Source organism: Falco peregrinus, chromosome 5 (assembly GCF_023634155.1).
Source record: "Falco peregrinus isolate bFalPer1 chromosome 5, bFalPer1.pri, whole genome shotgun sequence".
NCBI lineage: Eukaryota > Metazoa > Chordata > Aves > Falconiformes > Falconidae > Falco > Falco peregrinus.
In genome coordinates this window covers 65,656,502-65,671,014 of record NC_073725.1, presented here as the reverse complement: position 1 = coordinate 65,671,014, position 14,513 = coordinate 65,656,502, and the positions used below count along the sequence as shown (strand labels likewise).

Here is a 14,513-nt window from a genome sequence, read left to right as displayed (position 1 = left end):
CATACTCCAGTAGCAAGTGCCACAGACCTTACGTGTCTAACAGCCAGCCTTCCTCCCTCTTCCAGAGTACAGTAATCGTCAGGAAAAGAGAGCACTGGCCAGTATGCGGTGATGTATCAGGGCACAGTGAATTCTGTTCCACTACATGTAGCTGGACCAAGCACTGTTTTTTATGGGATCGCGCTGCATTTACTAACGACTTACAAAGGGTAACCTCCACAGAACTCTAGTAGCTTCAACAGAGCAAAGGACTAAGCCAGTCTGGCTGGCCCTTCTTGAAATCCAGCTTGTGCCTCCCAGCAGCAGAGGCAACACAAGCAGAAAGTTGCATCAAGGCTCCCCTGTACTCTCAGCCCACTCAGCTGCCAACAACATAGGAAAATCTTTTGCAGCATGAGAACCTCTGTCTCAGGCTGTTAAAGAAGCAGAGAGAAAGTATGATCTATAAACAGGAAGCAATAACAACACTAATAAATTTGTATATCTTTCCTGGGAGTGTGGAGCTTAGAGAAACTATACCAAGTGGGAACTGGGCTGCCTGTGCCAACTGGCTTCCTTTCTGCCTAAGTTACAATGAAAAAAGGACAGCACCTGGAGTCAACAACAACTGGAAAACACTTCCCCAAACCATTTTCTTTCCTTTTCTTTGGGCTCTACAGGAATCAGGTTTGCAGGCACTATGTCTGGCCAGCTGTGGGAAGAACAGCAAGTCTCCATAGCCCTATCAAAACTCAGATCCCTCGAGAGGAAGAGCAGGAAGGACAAACAAGCCAGCAGAGCTGGTGTTAGAGACTTTGTCTAAGTTGTACCACATCCATCACAAGCTCTGCTTCTCAGAAGCTCCCAAAGGTTTCCTCTCCTGCAGCTTCCTGTTTTTTAATGCATGTGGATTTCTGACAAGGTCTGATCCAGTAGCTGTCATGTGCATAAGCAAAAAAGGGTTTACTCTCAAAACCTTCAGCAGTTGCATCTAGTAGGGAAGAATGTATTATTTTCTCTTCTGTTCATGAGACTCCACCAGTGTTGAAGAAATCCTGTAACTGTTCATGCATGTGTACAGCATGAAGGTAGACACATGTATGCTGAACTGTGATTACAACAGCACAGCCAACAGGCTGCGGAATTACTACCAAGCCCATCCTGCAGAGCTTGTAACAGCTGGGGCCCAGGTTTCCATACTCCACAGTACGGCAAGGTAACAGCTTCTGCTGATGACAGCTCACATTCATCTCCAAGCTGTGGAGCAGCCCCCCCACCCCCACATGTTAAGCATTAGTTCTGAAAGTGAGAGAAGAGAGTTGGAAAGGACAAGGAGGCCTTGCAAGGAAAGGTGGAGAAGAGACAAACAGAAGAGTGGGTGAATGCAGAAGTGGGGAGGAAAAAGAGAGGAATAGATGCCAGCATGCTAACTTTGTCATTGTGGAGATTAGTGGATTTGTGCTTCATCCTTTTAACTTCCCCAGCACTTAAAAATGCAGATAAAAGAGGAGACAACCTTTGCTGTGTGAAAGCTAAGGAGAGATTAAGGATGGAATAACTCCAACTGAGGCAGGGATGGGGAGGGTATGCTGTAAAAACTACTTCCTTGATGCTCTTCAGCAATGTCCTGGCCCAGGCCCGCAGCCGATTACTGCTCCCCAAATCTGACAAACTGGGTACCCTACCTGCTCTTGCACTGTCAGTTAACAAAGCTACCACACCAGGTCCTATTAGGCAAACAGAACAGGAGTGCTTGCAAGAGCAGCACAACACAGGAGCAAAGCACACAGTAATAATGTTCTGGTGGGATCAGCAAAGTGCGTAATTAGTCAGGCGGCGGGGAGATGTAGCTCCTGTTCTGTCATCTGGCTCTCTAGCTGACATGTATGATGCTGATACCGGAAGGAAGAGCTGCAAAAAGACACGTACGAAGAACCTTGGTCCCTAAGGACAGTCACTGAGCTCAGCTCATCGTTTCCCATACACTGCAGCTTCCTTTCAGTGGAGAGTGCCTTAAAAATGCTGTGAGAATCCAGGATTTGTGAGGGCAGCAGCTGCAGGACAACCACCTCTCTTGCCACTGGTTGTAGCTAAAGTCAAGGGGTAGAAACTTTGAATATGATTGCAGGAGCACTTCCCTCAAACTGTCACAGCTCCCAAAGAATATATGGGAATAAGTGTGAAGAATAAGGCTCCCAGCCCTGCAGGATAACTGCAGCTAGACACACTCGTGCCATAAAGCGCTGTTCCAGTCACCTGACAGATACATCCCACCACGTACTGCTAACAGAAGGTTAAATGCCATGCCAGGCAAAGGAGCTACACAAAGATTCAAATGCACATACACAAATCTGTCAGACATGACTGGACCATGAGCCCGCACGCTCAAAGGCAGCCAGCATCTTGACAACACAGAGCCTGCCAGGTGGGCAACAGAAGGGATATTCCCCACTACAAGGGGAGGTCAAGGGCTCTGCCATGCGCCCTCTATGTCTGGTCTTTATTTACAGCCGTACATTGGGGATTTGCACACAGATTTCGCTCTGCACTATTAAGGATGTGCTCACTGTCTCTTCAAACAAGAAGATTTAAGATGCTCTTGGAGACAACACAGAAACTGCAGAAGAAAAAGCAACTGTCATACAGGCAGAGCTACCACTTGGCCTTACGAGGATCACACACTGCCTGGAGCACCTAAAACTATGGTTAGCCATGCTCACTGCACAAATAATGGCTCTGGCTGAAAGTACCCTGATTCAAAAGCCCATGGCTTTTCTACAGCATCTCCTGCTGATGGCTTCATCAATAGCCAGTGCTCCCAAGCTAAACTCCCTTCAGGAGCTCTCAGGCAGTTATCCACCACACCTTTTCTGCCAGGATCACTCACACTGTGGTTTGAACAGAGACCACTATGTACCTTTTCCACTAAAACGGGTCAGTTTTAGCAAGCAGCCTAGCTTAGTGTTTCACACAGCAATTTTACAGATCTCTGGGGTAAGAGTAATCATTCAGAGGCATCCACAGCAAGACCATATTGTTCCCTCCCCCACATCAAGTTCAGGGAGCCTATTTCAAACAGATGACATGAAGGAGGCATCCATGTAAACATCCTTTATAGTGGGGACAAGTGAAAAAGAACCAGAACAAAATGGAGAGGGGAACTGTTTTCTTGGAGAGTACATGGAGCAAAGGACCTCTGGAAAGAGGGAAGATGCCCAGAAGGGCAAAATAGGTATCTTGCACATGGGAAGAGGCTGGCATTGCTACCAGCTGTATGAAAGCCCATGCAGATACACAACCAACCTCAGCCCATTCAGTGATTCCTCAGCTAAGGTTTTCTTGGGTGTCTGGATGAATGGTGCCACATTTCTGAGGATAATGATGGGGATTTTCTGGTGCTGCTCATAAACCCGGGGAAGGAATTTTTATTGGAGGGCAGGGAAGGTCACAGGGTCACAGGATAATTCAGGTTGGAAGGAACCTCAGCACATCATCCAAAGCTCCTGAAGTGGTCCATTTTTAGCTTTGTTTCTTACATAGCAATCTCATGACTCTCTGGGGTAATAATAGCAAATAGATCTGACAGGTCAGAATAAACCAAAAAATGGAGGACTTTGTGCCTTGGCCACACATTTTTTAACAGCCTTTCCTCTCATCTGAAGGGAGAATCTGAAGGGTCCCTTCTCCCCTGTGACACTGACATAGGGCAGGCAGGCATGCTCTTTACCTCGGAGGACGGTGAGCTTGGCATGGACGGTGACCTCCCCATGAGGGTTTTGAGCAACACACTCGTAAATGTTCTCATCCCGGGGAGTCCGGAGGGGCTGGATCCTCAAAACAGCACCTGCACTTTCATCAAATTCAATTGTCTGGGTGATGAAGGGAAAGAGAGACAAACACATAGTAAGCCTCCTTGGATTAAAAGCAGAAGGCTCATTCTTGCTTCTAAAGGAGGCAGCAACATACACACAAGCACGCACACTCACAAACATACTTCAGCAGCAGCCCCACAATGCCCTGCACATAACCAACATGGTCAACTTGTCTTTCCACTAACCTCAAGGTAACAGAGAACTGTCACATGCCAGACCCTGTCTCTGACCACTGACCCACCAGCACTGCTATGTACATCTCAAATGCGCTGAAAGAATGAGCCATGGTGACAGTGTGTATGGAATGGGTGTTCAGAGGACAACTGTGATGAAGGAGGAGGAAAAAGACCAAGTGAAAACAAAATGAAAATGAACTCCTGCCTTGTTCCTCCATCTGCATGGGCAGCTGACACCACAAAGCTCCTCTCAGCACACAGCTGCCTGGCTGGGCTGAGTCCCACAGCAAATTCCACAGGATGACCTCCTAGTCCTTGTTCCTCCCCTCTCATTTCTATCTAAACAATGCCAATTGTTTGGGTCTGGTTGCCAGCAACTGTAACGTTTACTCCAGGCTGTCCCAGGGTTAAAATAATGAGCCATGGATGGGTATGAAGGTGCATTTACAGAGCCGAAGTACCACTTGGGGGTTGGGGTTTTTTAGGGAAGGAAGAAGACAGCTTTATATTATATCCCAGGAGGGGAAAAAAACCAACAGAACAAAAGAAAAAGCTCCAATCATGTAAGTGAGCCAAGTTCTCTCCTTCTTTGGAATAAACCCAGCTGTTGACATGGCCAAGAGCTTGCGTTTCACTCCTTCCACTGTTAAAACTCCTCCCCTTCCAAATCTCCCTTTATTATCGGGTCTGGAAATGGCCAAAGAAAAGCACTAACTGCTTTGCACCAGTCTCTCTCTATATATACAGGCACAGATTTCAAGGACTTCTCTTACCTCAAACCTCTGAGAGTTTACTTTTTTTCCTTTCTTGTTCCAGGTCACCCGTGGCTTTGGGTCTCCAGTCGCTTGGCATACAAAGGAGGCCACCCCTCCTGACACACCAATTTGGTCCACAGGTTTTTTAATGAACACAGGGGGACCTTTAAAAAAAAGAAATATCATCATTGGCACAAGGAAAGACAAACTCTAATAGATTGTTTGTAATTACTAGTAGCATTATCACCGCTATTCTTTAATGATCCCAGATGAAATTACTCGGCTTTTTAGGAACAAACAGTCTCTACCTCCATTTTACATATGAAGAAGCTACAGCACAAAATGATTAAGGGCCTGATCCTACAAAGAGATTTCAATGCGATGATGTTGCAAAGCCTCTTTTAAAAGTGGACTTTTAAACTGTTCTGCACAGGGGAAACTGCCCTGGCAAAGTCCATCTAATGATCACCACCAAAAGCTGCCAGAGCTGAAAACAACATCTAGAAACACTGAATTGCACTCCTCAGATCCTAGCAGGGGATTTATATTATTATTAAGGAATGGGGGAGATTTATAGGAATGTACCCAAGGCAGGGGTAAAAAGTGGGAGAAGGACCATGAAATAAATGGTGCAGTAACTTGGCACACAGTGATACTGAGGATGAAGGTGTGAAACAGGCTGATGCCAGTGGCTTTAGAATATGAAACTTCCTTGGCTTGAGCACCTCTGTTTCCATCAGCAAATTTTTTCTCTGGCCCTCACTGGTACATTTACACAGCAACAGGTATGCCACCCTTTGGAACAGGCAAGTTGATAGGATACAGCCCAACAAACGAAAGTTGTGATCATTTCAAAACCATCCAGTTGTCAAAACCAAGAGCACGGCAGCCAAGTCTGCAGTCTGCTCCTGCAGTTCCCCCATCCCCTCTTCTCATCATGAGACATCTGAGAAAAACAAGAAATTCACGCTGCCGAAGGAAGAAGCTAAAAGCTTCTCAAACTTCTCTCATAACCAGATGCTCAAAGGTGCAGTGATGCCTGAACAAGCACACCCAGAGCCTGGGGCTGCGTTTTAGCCAGCCTGGACCCAAAGGAACAACACTTGAGCTTGCAGCACCTCTCCCTCACCCCCTGCCGCTGATTTCCATCCATGTCTGACTGCCTTTGCAAGGAGGGGAAAGATGCCGGGATGGGCTTTCTGACCAAGGAAGGTATCAAGGGCCTTCTCATGAGAAGACGAGGCCAGGAGTGTTTGTGCACAGCCCATATTGCCTCTACCCTCAGGGAATCCTCCTTCCGTGCTCTAACCTGTTTTCCCCGCACGGTTTCCTCTCATCTCATCTAGTTAGTTTAAAATTTATTGAAATATTTAAATTACAAGGCCACAGCTGTGTTCAAATAAAATCACTCAGATCATAAAGTTGCCGTCTGTTATTCTTGAGAAAAGCAGACCACATGACTCTGAAATGTGTGTATTTATATGTACATACTCAGAGTCTATAAAATAAGATGTAAACAGCCTACCAAGGAGCTTAAGAAGAGGGCAAATGGTAGCTAGAGAGAAGTCTCCAGGGTCTTTTAGGGGTCAAAATACAAAAAGAAGAATTCTCCCCTTCCCTGCTTGGTGTGGCCAGCAGTATATAAATAAAAGCCACTGAGCAAGCTCATGTGATGCAATCAAGCATTTGTTTCCACGCTGGAGGTAAACACAATTTGCTGGAGCTGTTTATGTCCCACCGAACGCTGTGTGTACAAAGCATCGGATTTATAAATATCCAAATCTATATTTAGAGGTCAGAGTCTTCTTTGCAATGTTACAGCTAAAGGTTATCAAGCAAGTCCCACTGGAGGTTCTGGGACTGGGGTATCTGTCTTCCATCTGGGAAAGGCAAACCCAAAACTTTGCTTCAGGCTAAAGTATAAATGCTCACTCTGCCCGCAACCTGACTTTCTTCCTCTCTTCTCAGTTCAATATCTGAAGAGTTTGCAGAACTCAATTCTGCAGGTACAGCCAAAAACATCCAAGGCTTTTAAGAACATATTATTGATGCAAGTTCATTTCCTAAAATAAAACCCCCTAATAATCCTTAATGTCACATATACATTTAAATGGGCACAAACAGTATGAGCAGAACACAGCTGAGGAGAAAAATAAGGTTCTATTTCTGTCCTGAAGAAAGGGACAGTGCTCAAAAAAATAGTGAACTTGGAGTCATTGCTCAGCAATCCCTTTTTGGGGACCTCTGTTGACTCAGTGTGTGGTTAACAGGGAAGCCAAGCTGACCTGTGAACGCTGCTTTTCCTGAGCTCACTGCAATGCTGAACTGCCTACAATAAACCCTTAGACAGTGAGAGACAAAAGAAACCCAACAAACATCCTTATCAAACAATCTATTAGATGTTGCTACTCGCTTGTAAAAATCAGTGCAAATCAAAGTTAAATTGTTCATTTTAACTTCACCCAGGCCTCAGAACTCCACACTTTGATTCCCCGCCCCCACCCACCCCCAATCACCCACTGTGCTCCCCACCTATGCACCCCTAGTCACTGCAGCGCTTGTCACTGCAGCCCACGCCAATCACAGAACAACCCTCTCCCCTCGGAACAAGAAAGCCAGCACTATCACAGGCAAGGTGGTGATGATACAAAGCTGAAACAAATTCCTACATGCTGCGTAGGACTGCCACAGTTCTGCCGTGCCAGGTCCAGCTTGCAATGAAACATACAGTTAGAATTCAGTCTTCAGCTCTGCAAATGGCTTTGAAAGCCTCCAAATGCAGGAACAAGGTGCCATGTGAAAATGAAACACTATCAGCCCACTCAGAGGGACTTATGTGTTTCCCCTCATTTACCAAGACTGCAGGACCTCCATTTCAAATAAATAAATAATCAGAGACAGGCATTTTCCAGATGACATACTTGCAATCCAGGAGATTTTATATCACTTCACATATACTCTCCCTCATGGAGAGCTGAGAGAAGTCAGTGTTGGAAAGACCAAGTTTGAGTTCCACCTAGGTCCAGTGGTTACAAGAGATTTTTCTTTTTCCCCTTTCTCTGCTTGCAAAGTAGCAGAACCTGTTTTTTTGCAGTATGGAAAACCCTGGAGCTTAAAAGAATTTTCCTACTATGAGAGGCTTCCTGCAGGGTCTCGGTCTCTGGAGAGAAGGTTGAAAAGACCGGATGGCTGCTGTGTACCTGTGATTCTTCTCTACAGCTTAATGGAAAGCCATCAAGTCAAACTGAACCTTTCCCTCCTGCCCACCACCTACGCACTTCCCAAAAGCAACAGCCAGGGCAAGTGACACACTGGCTAGTTGCCACAGACTGTAAGGAAGAGACACATATTCACCATCCACCCCGCACTCTGTAATTGCATCTGCAAAGACGATCAACACACATGCTGCCTGCCCTTTGACCCAACCTCTGCCACCCCTTCCAGAGAGCTCCGCGCTCCCGAAGGCTGCCGAGGGCAGGCAATGGGACCATGCGCTCACCATCCCAGTCACTCCTGTGCAGACGATCTCCAGCTGGCTTCACATTCCACAGCACAGACCTAGGGGAACACGGGTGGCGCTGGCATCTCTTCAGAAGGGACATGACGCACATTTGCTGCTGGGATTTTGTGAATTCTAAGGTAGACTTTGAGCAGAAGCTGCAAGGTATAAGGGTGGGGTCTCCTACTCATCGCCGAGGCACACGCACTAGAGGAGCATGGTACGACATCAGCCCACGTACAAGGGCTGCACAGCAAGGCGGCTTTCCTCACAGAAAAGGAAAATGGTGCTGCCTCACCTCTCCTTCCTTCCTTCATGTAACACCAAAGCAGAAATTCTTCAAACACAGTCATGTAAAAAAAACCCCAATATCTCCCTGCTAACGATACACAGATGACAAAACAGCCTCAGAAGCTTTGCTGTAAAGAAGCTTGAAAGACGTAGGAGTAGGGAAAAGGAGGGGACATCTCACCCTTTAAACCCAAATGTCCCTCACGAACTGATGCTATGGTGAACAGTGGGTGACGGACAAGGAGCGAGGGAGACAGGCCAGCCGGCCACCATATGCCTGTCTGAAACATCAAAAGCCGAAGAGAAAGGGATGGAGAATCCAGAGGGGATTTCAGGGTGGTAGAGGCAGGAGCACAAATGGGCTCAATATACCTGAGCTGACAGCTAAAGGGGAGCAGGATGTGGAGGAGAGAAAAAGAAAAAGCAGAGTTAAGAACTTGCACCACAGGACCTTCCCCCTTGCTTCCTGCAAGCCTCGTGTCCCAGCAGAGCTGGTGGTGGTTCTGCAGCACTGCAGGTGGATTCACAGAGGGACAAGGATGAGACATTTGGCCTCGCAGACCACAACATGGGACAGGAGCAGCTTTCTCCACACTACCCCAGTACGCTCCAGCCACAAAATGGAAGAGAGCCTGAAAAGCTGAGAGGAAAACTCACACCGGCTCAGCCGAGGCAGCTGAACGAAGCCCTGGCAGTGCCACAGGCTGTGTGACATTGGCATGGCAGCCGCCAGCCCACTGCCCAGCTCCCTGGGTCGCTTCAGGGAAGACCGACCCGGGTTAGCCCCAAGGGGGTAAGGAGAGAGGCAGGTCACGGCGAGGAGACACTGACTCCCCTGGGTCTTTCTGAGACAAGATTGATTCTCCAAGCATCTTGTGCCAGATGGGTACCCCAACACCCCCCAGCCGCATGGCTCCGGGGCTGGCTCAGGAAGAGGAGGCGCTTTGGGCAAGGCCTGGCATGGGCCACACAGAGCAGCCTGCACCCTGCCCCCCCGGCCTGGGTGACACGGCCAGAACCTGCCCTCCACTGCGGGGCTTCTGAGGTGAAACCCTCCGCCCCGACAGGCACAGGACCAGCCGGCAGCACGCCGCCCTCCACCTCTCCGCCATGAGGAAAGAGAAGACCCCACACACCTCGCTGCCAAAATGGCCAGGAGACCCAACTGCGAACTAAACAGCTCCTCCCTCCAGAGCTGCAGCCTGCCAGCTCTGCGGCAGCTCCAAGGCAGAAAGCTGCTCCCACAGGGAGAGTGACAATATGTCCACCATGTCCCCTTCATCCTGCACCCCACAGGGAGGCCTGGAGGTGTCACTGCCTTAGTGACAGGCCTGTCTCGCCCCACAGGGGCCCAGAGGATGGTCTCTGACCACAATTACTGTATTATTTGCCCCAGCTGTGGGAGGGAATGGGCAGTGTGTGTGAGCTGACCCTCTGCCCTGCAGGCTCTCCCTGAGGGGGCTGCAGAGAGGCGCCTCCATATCTCTGCTTCCTCTTGACCCCCTGCTCACCCCCCTCACCCCCAGCCCCCCAGCAAGGACCCACCGTGGATTTTAGATGGCGAAATTCACCTCTGCGCTTAACACCTCCGCCTTCTGCAGCCCCCTCCCACCACCCCCAGGGAAGCATCCCACAAATAAAGACAAAGCCCTGATTCTTTCATCTGGCCCCAGCACAGGGAGCAGTGTGAACCTGGCTGACAGGGCCTATCACCCACAGTGACAGCAATCCATGGAAACAAAAGAAAGCCAGCTAGAGAACGTGTATTTTAAAAGGTTTTGCTTCCATTTTCAGTGCCCTGGACCCTGTTGTCATCACTGTGGAGGAGGCCCACGTGCTGGTCCTGCTGACCCACAGTGATGGCACGCGAAGCTTCAGCTCCTCCTTCACTGGTGAATAAACCCTCACCATCTCCACCATGGGGAATGGAGCCGGCTCAATGCCATACCCAAGACCTGCCACAGAAACGAAAGCAAAAGCACAGCAGCCAGGCCATTTTCTTGCTGTTTAGCTGGCTTATCATAGCCTTCCTAAACAAGTGCCGCAGCCATCTTTTTGCTCACTGCTCCTGGCTGACCTTCAACAAATGGCCCCACAAAATGTCAGCTGAGCCCAACATTTCCCTGCAGAGCAGCCCACCATGAGAGCATGCCCACACTACAAGAGACATTCAGGGCATCTTAGCCAGTGACAACTTTTATCCTAGCTCAAAAATGCTCAACTGATCAAAATTCACCCTTTTTTGGGCATATATATACACACACATACGTGCAGTTCTGCCTTTCAAGAGCAAAGGTAAAAGATGAGACCATTAAGCCACACGTGGTCAATGTTAATTTGCTGTTAGCGTTAGCACACCCCAGTCTGCTCTTCCAGGCTCCAGATGATTCCTACAATCGGGATTCAGATCTCTGGCTCTGACACGAATTCAGCTGACCTTGGACACACACCCTTCCCTGCACCTCAGTCTGCCACACGCAGCGCAGAGGTGACAATCGTCGTTTCTCACACCTGCCTGCCTGCCTTGGTCTAGACACTACAAGCAATTTGGAGCAAAGGATGGTTTCAGAATAGATCTGTTCAGCACTCAACACCCTAGGTGGTATTGCACACAACTACAGCCTCTAAATATCGTAATACAAACAAAAAGAAAACAACCACACAAAAAACCCGCTAGAGACAGAAGTCAGAGACCTTCTCCCACATGTACTTCTTGGTGGGAGAAGAAGATAAAAAACAAAACCCAGACAAAAGCTTTGCAATCTCCCAATAACCAGGCCATGTTAGCTTGAACAGGGACATCTCTCATCATATGTCACTCACCCTCTTCTAACTTCGAGAGCAACCAGGAAGGAATCCAATGGCATTCTCAACGGCATGCAAAGGGTCAACCCCCCTGTCTTCTCCTGCTCTTCCTCCTCCCCCTTCCCTGTGGTTTTTGGGCTTAAACTTTCTGCTGATGTAGTGAAACTCCATCTCTGTTTTCCATAACTGCTAATAGGCTCACCATCGGAGAAGGAGCACAAGCTGCTCCCCCAGCTACAGCCCTGGGTGGTAGTGCTTTCATCTCCCCTCCCAAAAACCTCTCTGGGAAAGTGAGCTCCAGGTTTGGCCAGGCACTGAGTGTTCGCTGGATTAGGAAACTTGTTTTACACACATGCGCTGCTGCGGTCTGTTCGCATGCAGCAGATGCATGCCCTGCATTTGAGGGATCGAGATGGGAGCACTGAGCAGCTGGGGACAGACTGGGAAGCATGGCCAGCGGAGCAGAGGAACAGCTTTGTCACACCAATGAACAGGGAAGCTAAAGAGGGGAGCAGAGTGTGGAAAGGATGGGAAAATCAGTGAGGATAAGGACAGAAGAGATCAACAGGGAAAATGCAAGAGAACTGGAGCAAGATGGAGAGGAGGGAGGTGTTCAGAGCCAGAGCAAGGAAGTGAAGATTAGATAAAGCAGACAAGCCACAGAGCAGATGAAAACAGGAGAGAGCAGCCAAATTTGAGACAGATGGAGAGTGGGGAGCAAGAATGCAATGTTTGGAATGGGTACGCATTTCAAAGCAGCAGCATTAGGGAGCGGGGGAGCTTGCAAGAGGGGTAGAGGCAAGAAAGATGGCTCCATAATTCACATTTTTCTTCACGAGAGGAGCGAGAGCTGCAAAGTGGGAGCAGACTGATGCAGGCTGTGGGGAGGGTCTCTATGGAGACACTCAATAAGATTGAAAACACCCCTTGGAGAGGTCCTGCAGAGGCTCTGGTTCCCATGAAATCCAGGGTTTTACTGACAGATTTTGCACTTTTTTTCCAAGGGCTGTTTCTCAGTGCCTCACAAATAAAATTAAAATGAGGGTTTTCTGACAGAACAAACAAACAGGGAGTGAATTATATTCCATTTCCCCGTCAATAACTTCTCCCCAACCCAGTCGTCTTATCATCATAAAAAGTCCATTAAGCAGTAATTGGGGAGGCAGGAGAACACAGGGCTGGTCCATGAAACAGAAGCACGCTCGCTCCCCAACTGGCCTTTTCTGGGAAGGCAGACAGGATAATTATAGGCTTCAGACAGAAACTTCCTCTTACTGTCAGCAGCTCTTGGCTCCCTTCAGGGAGATGGGACTGGCAAGGTTGGGGAAAGGAGGGTATAAAAAAAGGACGAAGTATTTTTTTGGAAGTGAAGTACTTCCACCTTGCTATTCCCCTGCTGCTGATCCACGAAAGCCCTTACCTGACTCAGAAAAGCTGGGCTATACACAGGTGAATGCAGGCTGTTCCCTGTTGGACATGAGGGAATGTCACTTGAAAGATGACCTCTTCTCCTTTCTTGCAAGGCCCCAGAGAGGGAAGGACAGAAGTGAAGGAGGCAACCCAGCACAGGATTTAACACAAACAGAAAATGGGTGAGAAAGATCAATAACTCATTTCATCCATCTTTACTACACTGGCTGTCCAACAACCCCGGCACCTGCTCCCTTCCGACACCTGCCTGTGCTGCCAGCTCCCACCTTTCCCCTCAGCCAGGATGAGACAGCAGACCTTTCGTAGCCAGCACCGTGCCAAGCTGTTCTTGCCATGAGGCTTGTAATTTTGGGGATCTGGCACATCCGTACAGCCTTCAGGCTCCTATTTGCAATGCACTCAGATACAGACCCTCTGGAAGAGCAGGTACGAGCCTCCAGTAGTGGAGGCAGGATGAGACTGAGGCTATCGGAGATCTATTCCTAGTTCTGACACCCAAGGTGAGAAAAACCACGTTATTCTGCCTGCTGGAGGGGAAGCATAATCCTTCCTTCTGGTCTATTTAAACTGCTAGTTTTCAGGGATGGGACAGTGCCTTATCGCATGGGAACAGCAGCTAGTACAAAGTCATCCAGTTTCGGCAGGACATCTCCAGGCTACCATCGTACATCCATATGTATGGAAAGGATCCGCCTCCCTCCATAGCACAAATGGTATTTGTCACTGCCACAGATCAGCCCCAGTACCAGCCCCAGTGACTGGCACCCTGACAGAGCCAAGGAAAATGTTCTTCCAGCTGTGATTTATGCAAATGTATAGGGCACACTGTAGGGATACACATATACAGGATGCAAACTGCTCTACAGGGCAGGATGGAGAGCTGTCCCTGTCCTACAGGGAGTGGGACGGTATTCTGGACCTTCTTATTCCCTCCCTCCCTAACACACGAAAATGTACCTGGTGCCTCGAGCCATGCAGTGTGCACACATCAGAAACCACCCATCCTGTGAAAGCCGTGACCTGGTGGAAGCCCAGAGCACCATGTGAGCTTCAGTTTAATGAATGAAAAATGAGGGATTAACATTAGGGGTGAAGGGATCTGTATTTTGGCAGTAAAGGACAGCAAACATGGCAGGCAGCTGGTGCCAGCATCAAAATGGACTCTGCACATAAGGCAAGAAAGGATGGAAAAGAAGCAGCATTTAGCAGCATATGAAGTATGTGCAAGAGGGAACATGATGTAGAAAATACAAGACTGAGTTTGCTTTTCAATGCATTCTGTGGCCCCACTCCACAAACCTCCTCTTCCCGTGCCTCAGTTTCCCCACCTCCCTTCTCTTACGAATTCAGATGGAGAGCGCTTGAGGTGTGCTAACCACATCTCCTTGTGCTTGCTGCCTGCACCCAGCGCATGGCGGTTCCACCCTCCCTTCCTGGTACAAATCAAATTGAGGGGCAAAGGAGAAAGTGATAATGCTGATGGCCCTCTGGCCAGGATACTCATTCACCTTCTGGCACTACAACACAATGCCAGGAAGAAAGTTGCTCCTTGTGATCAGCAAGAGCTGAAGCAGACAAGATGGTAGCCCTGGGATCAGCCATTGAGGGGCCAGCAAGCACAGGAGCACATGCAGCCTCAGCAACGTGTCCAGCCAGGACCCTGGGGGTACACAAGCACTTTCAGTCAACTGTAACAACATCTCAT

At 48.6% G+C, this 14,513-nt stretch overlaps 1 protein-coding gene across 11 annotated transcripts in view; it reads right to left on the bottom strand.

The window, feature by feature from the left end:
• Positions 1–14,513, bottom strand: part of PTPRS (protein tyrosine phosphatase receptor type S) — a 161,847-nt gene that overhangs the window by 74,881 nt on the left and 72,453 nt on the right. For all 11 annotated transcript variants that reach the window (XM_055804730.1, XM_055804737.1, XM_055804729.1 and 8 more), the window contains 2 exons: positions 4,801–4,946; positions 3,707–3,848 (listed from right to left, as the gene is read on the bottom strand). In XM_055804730.1, the coding sequence (XP_055660705.1) occupies positions 3,707–3,848; positions 4,801–4,946 (288 nt within the window). The remainder of the gene's footprint in view (positions 1–3,706; positions 3,849–4,800; positions 4,947–14,513) is intronic.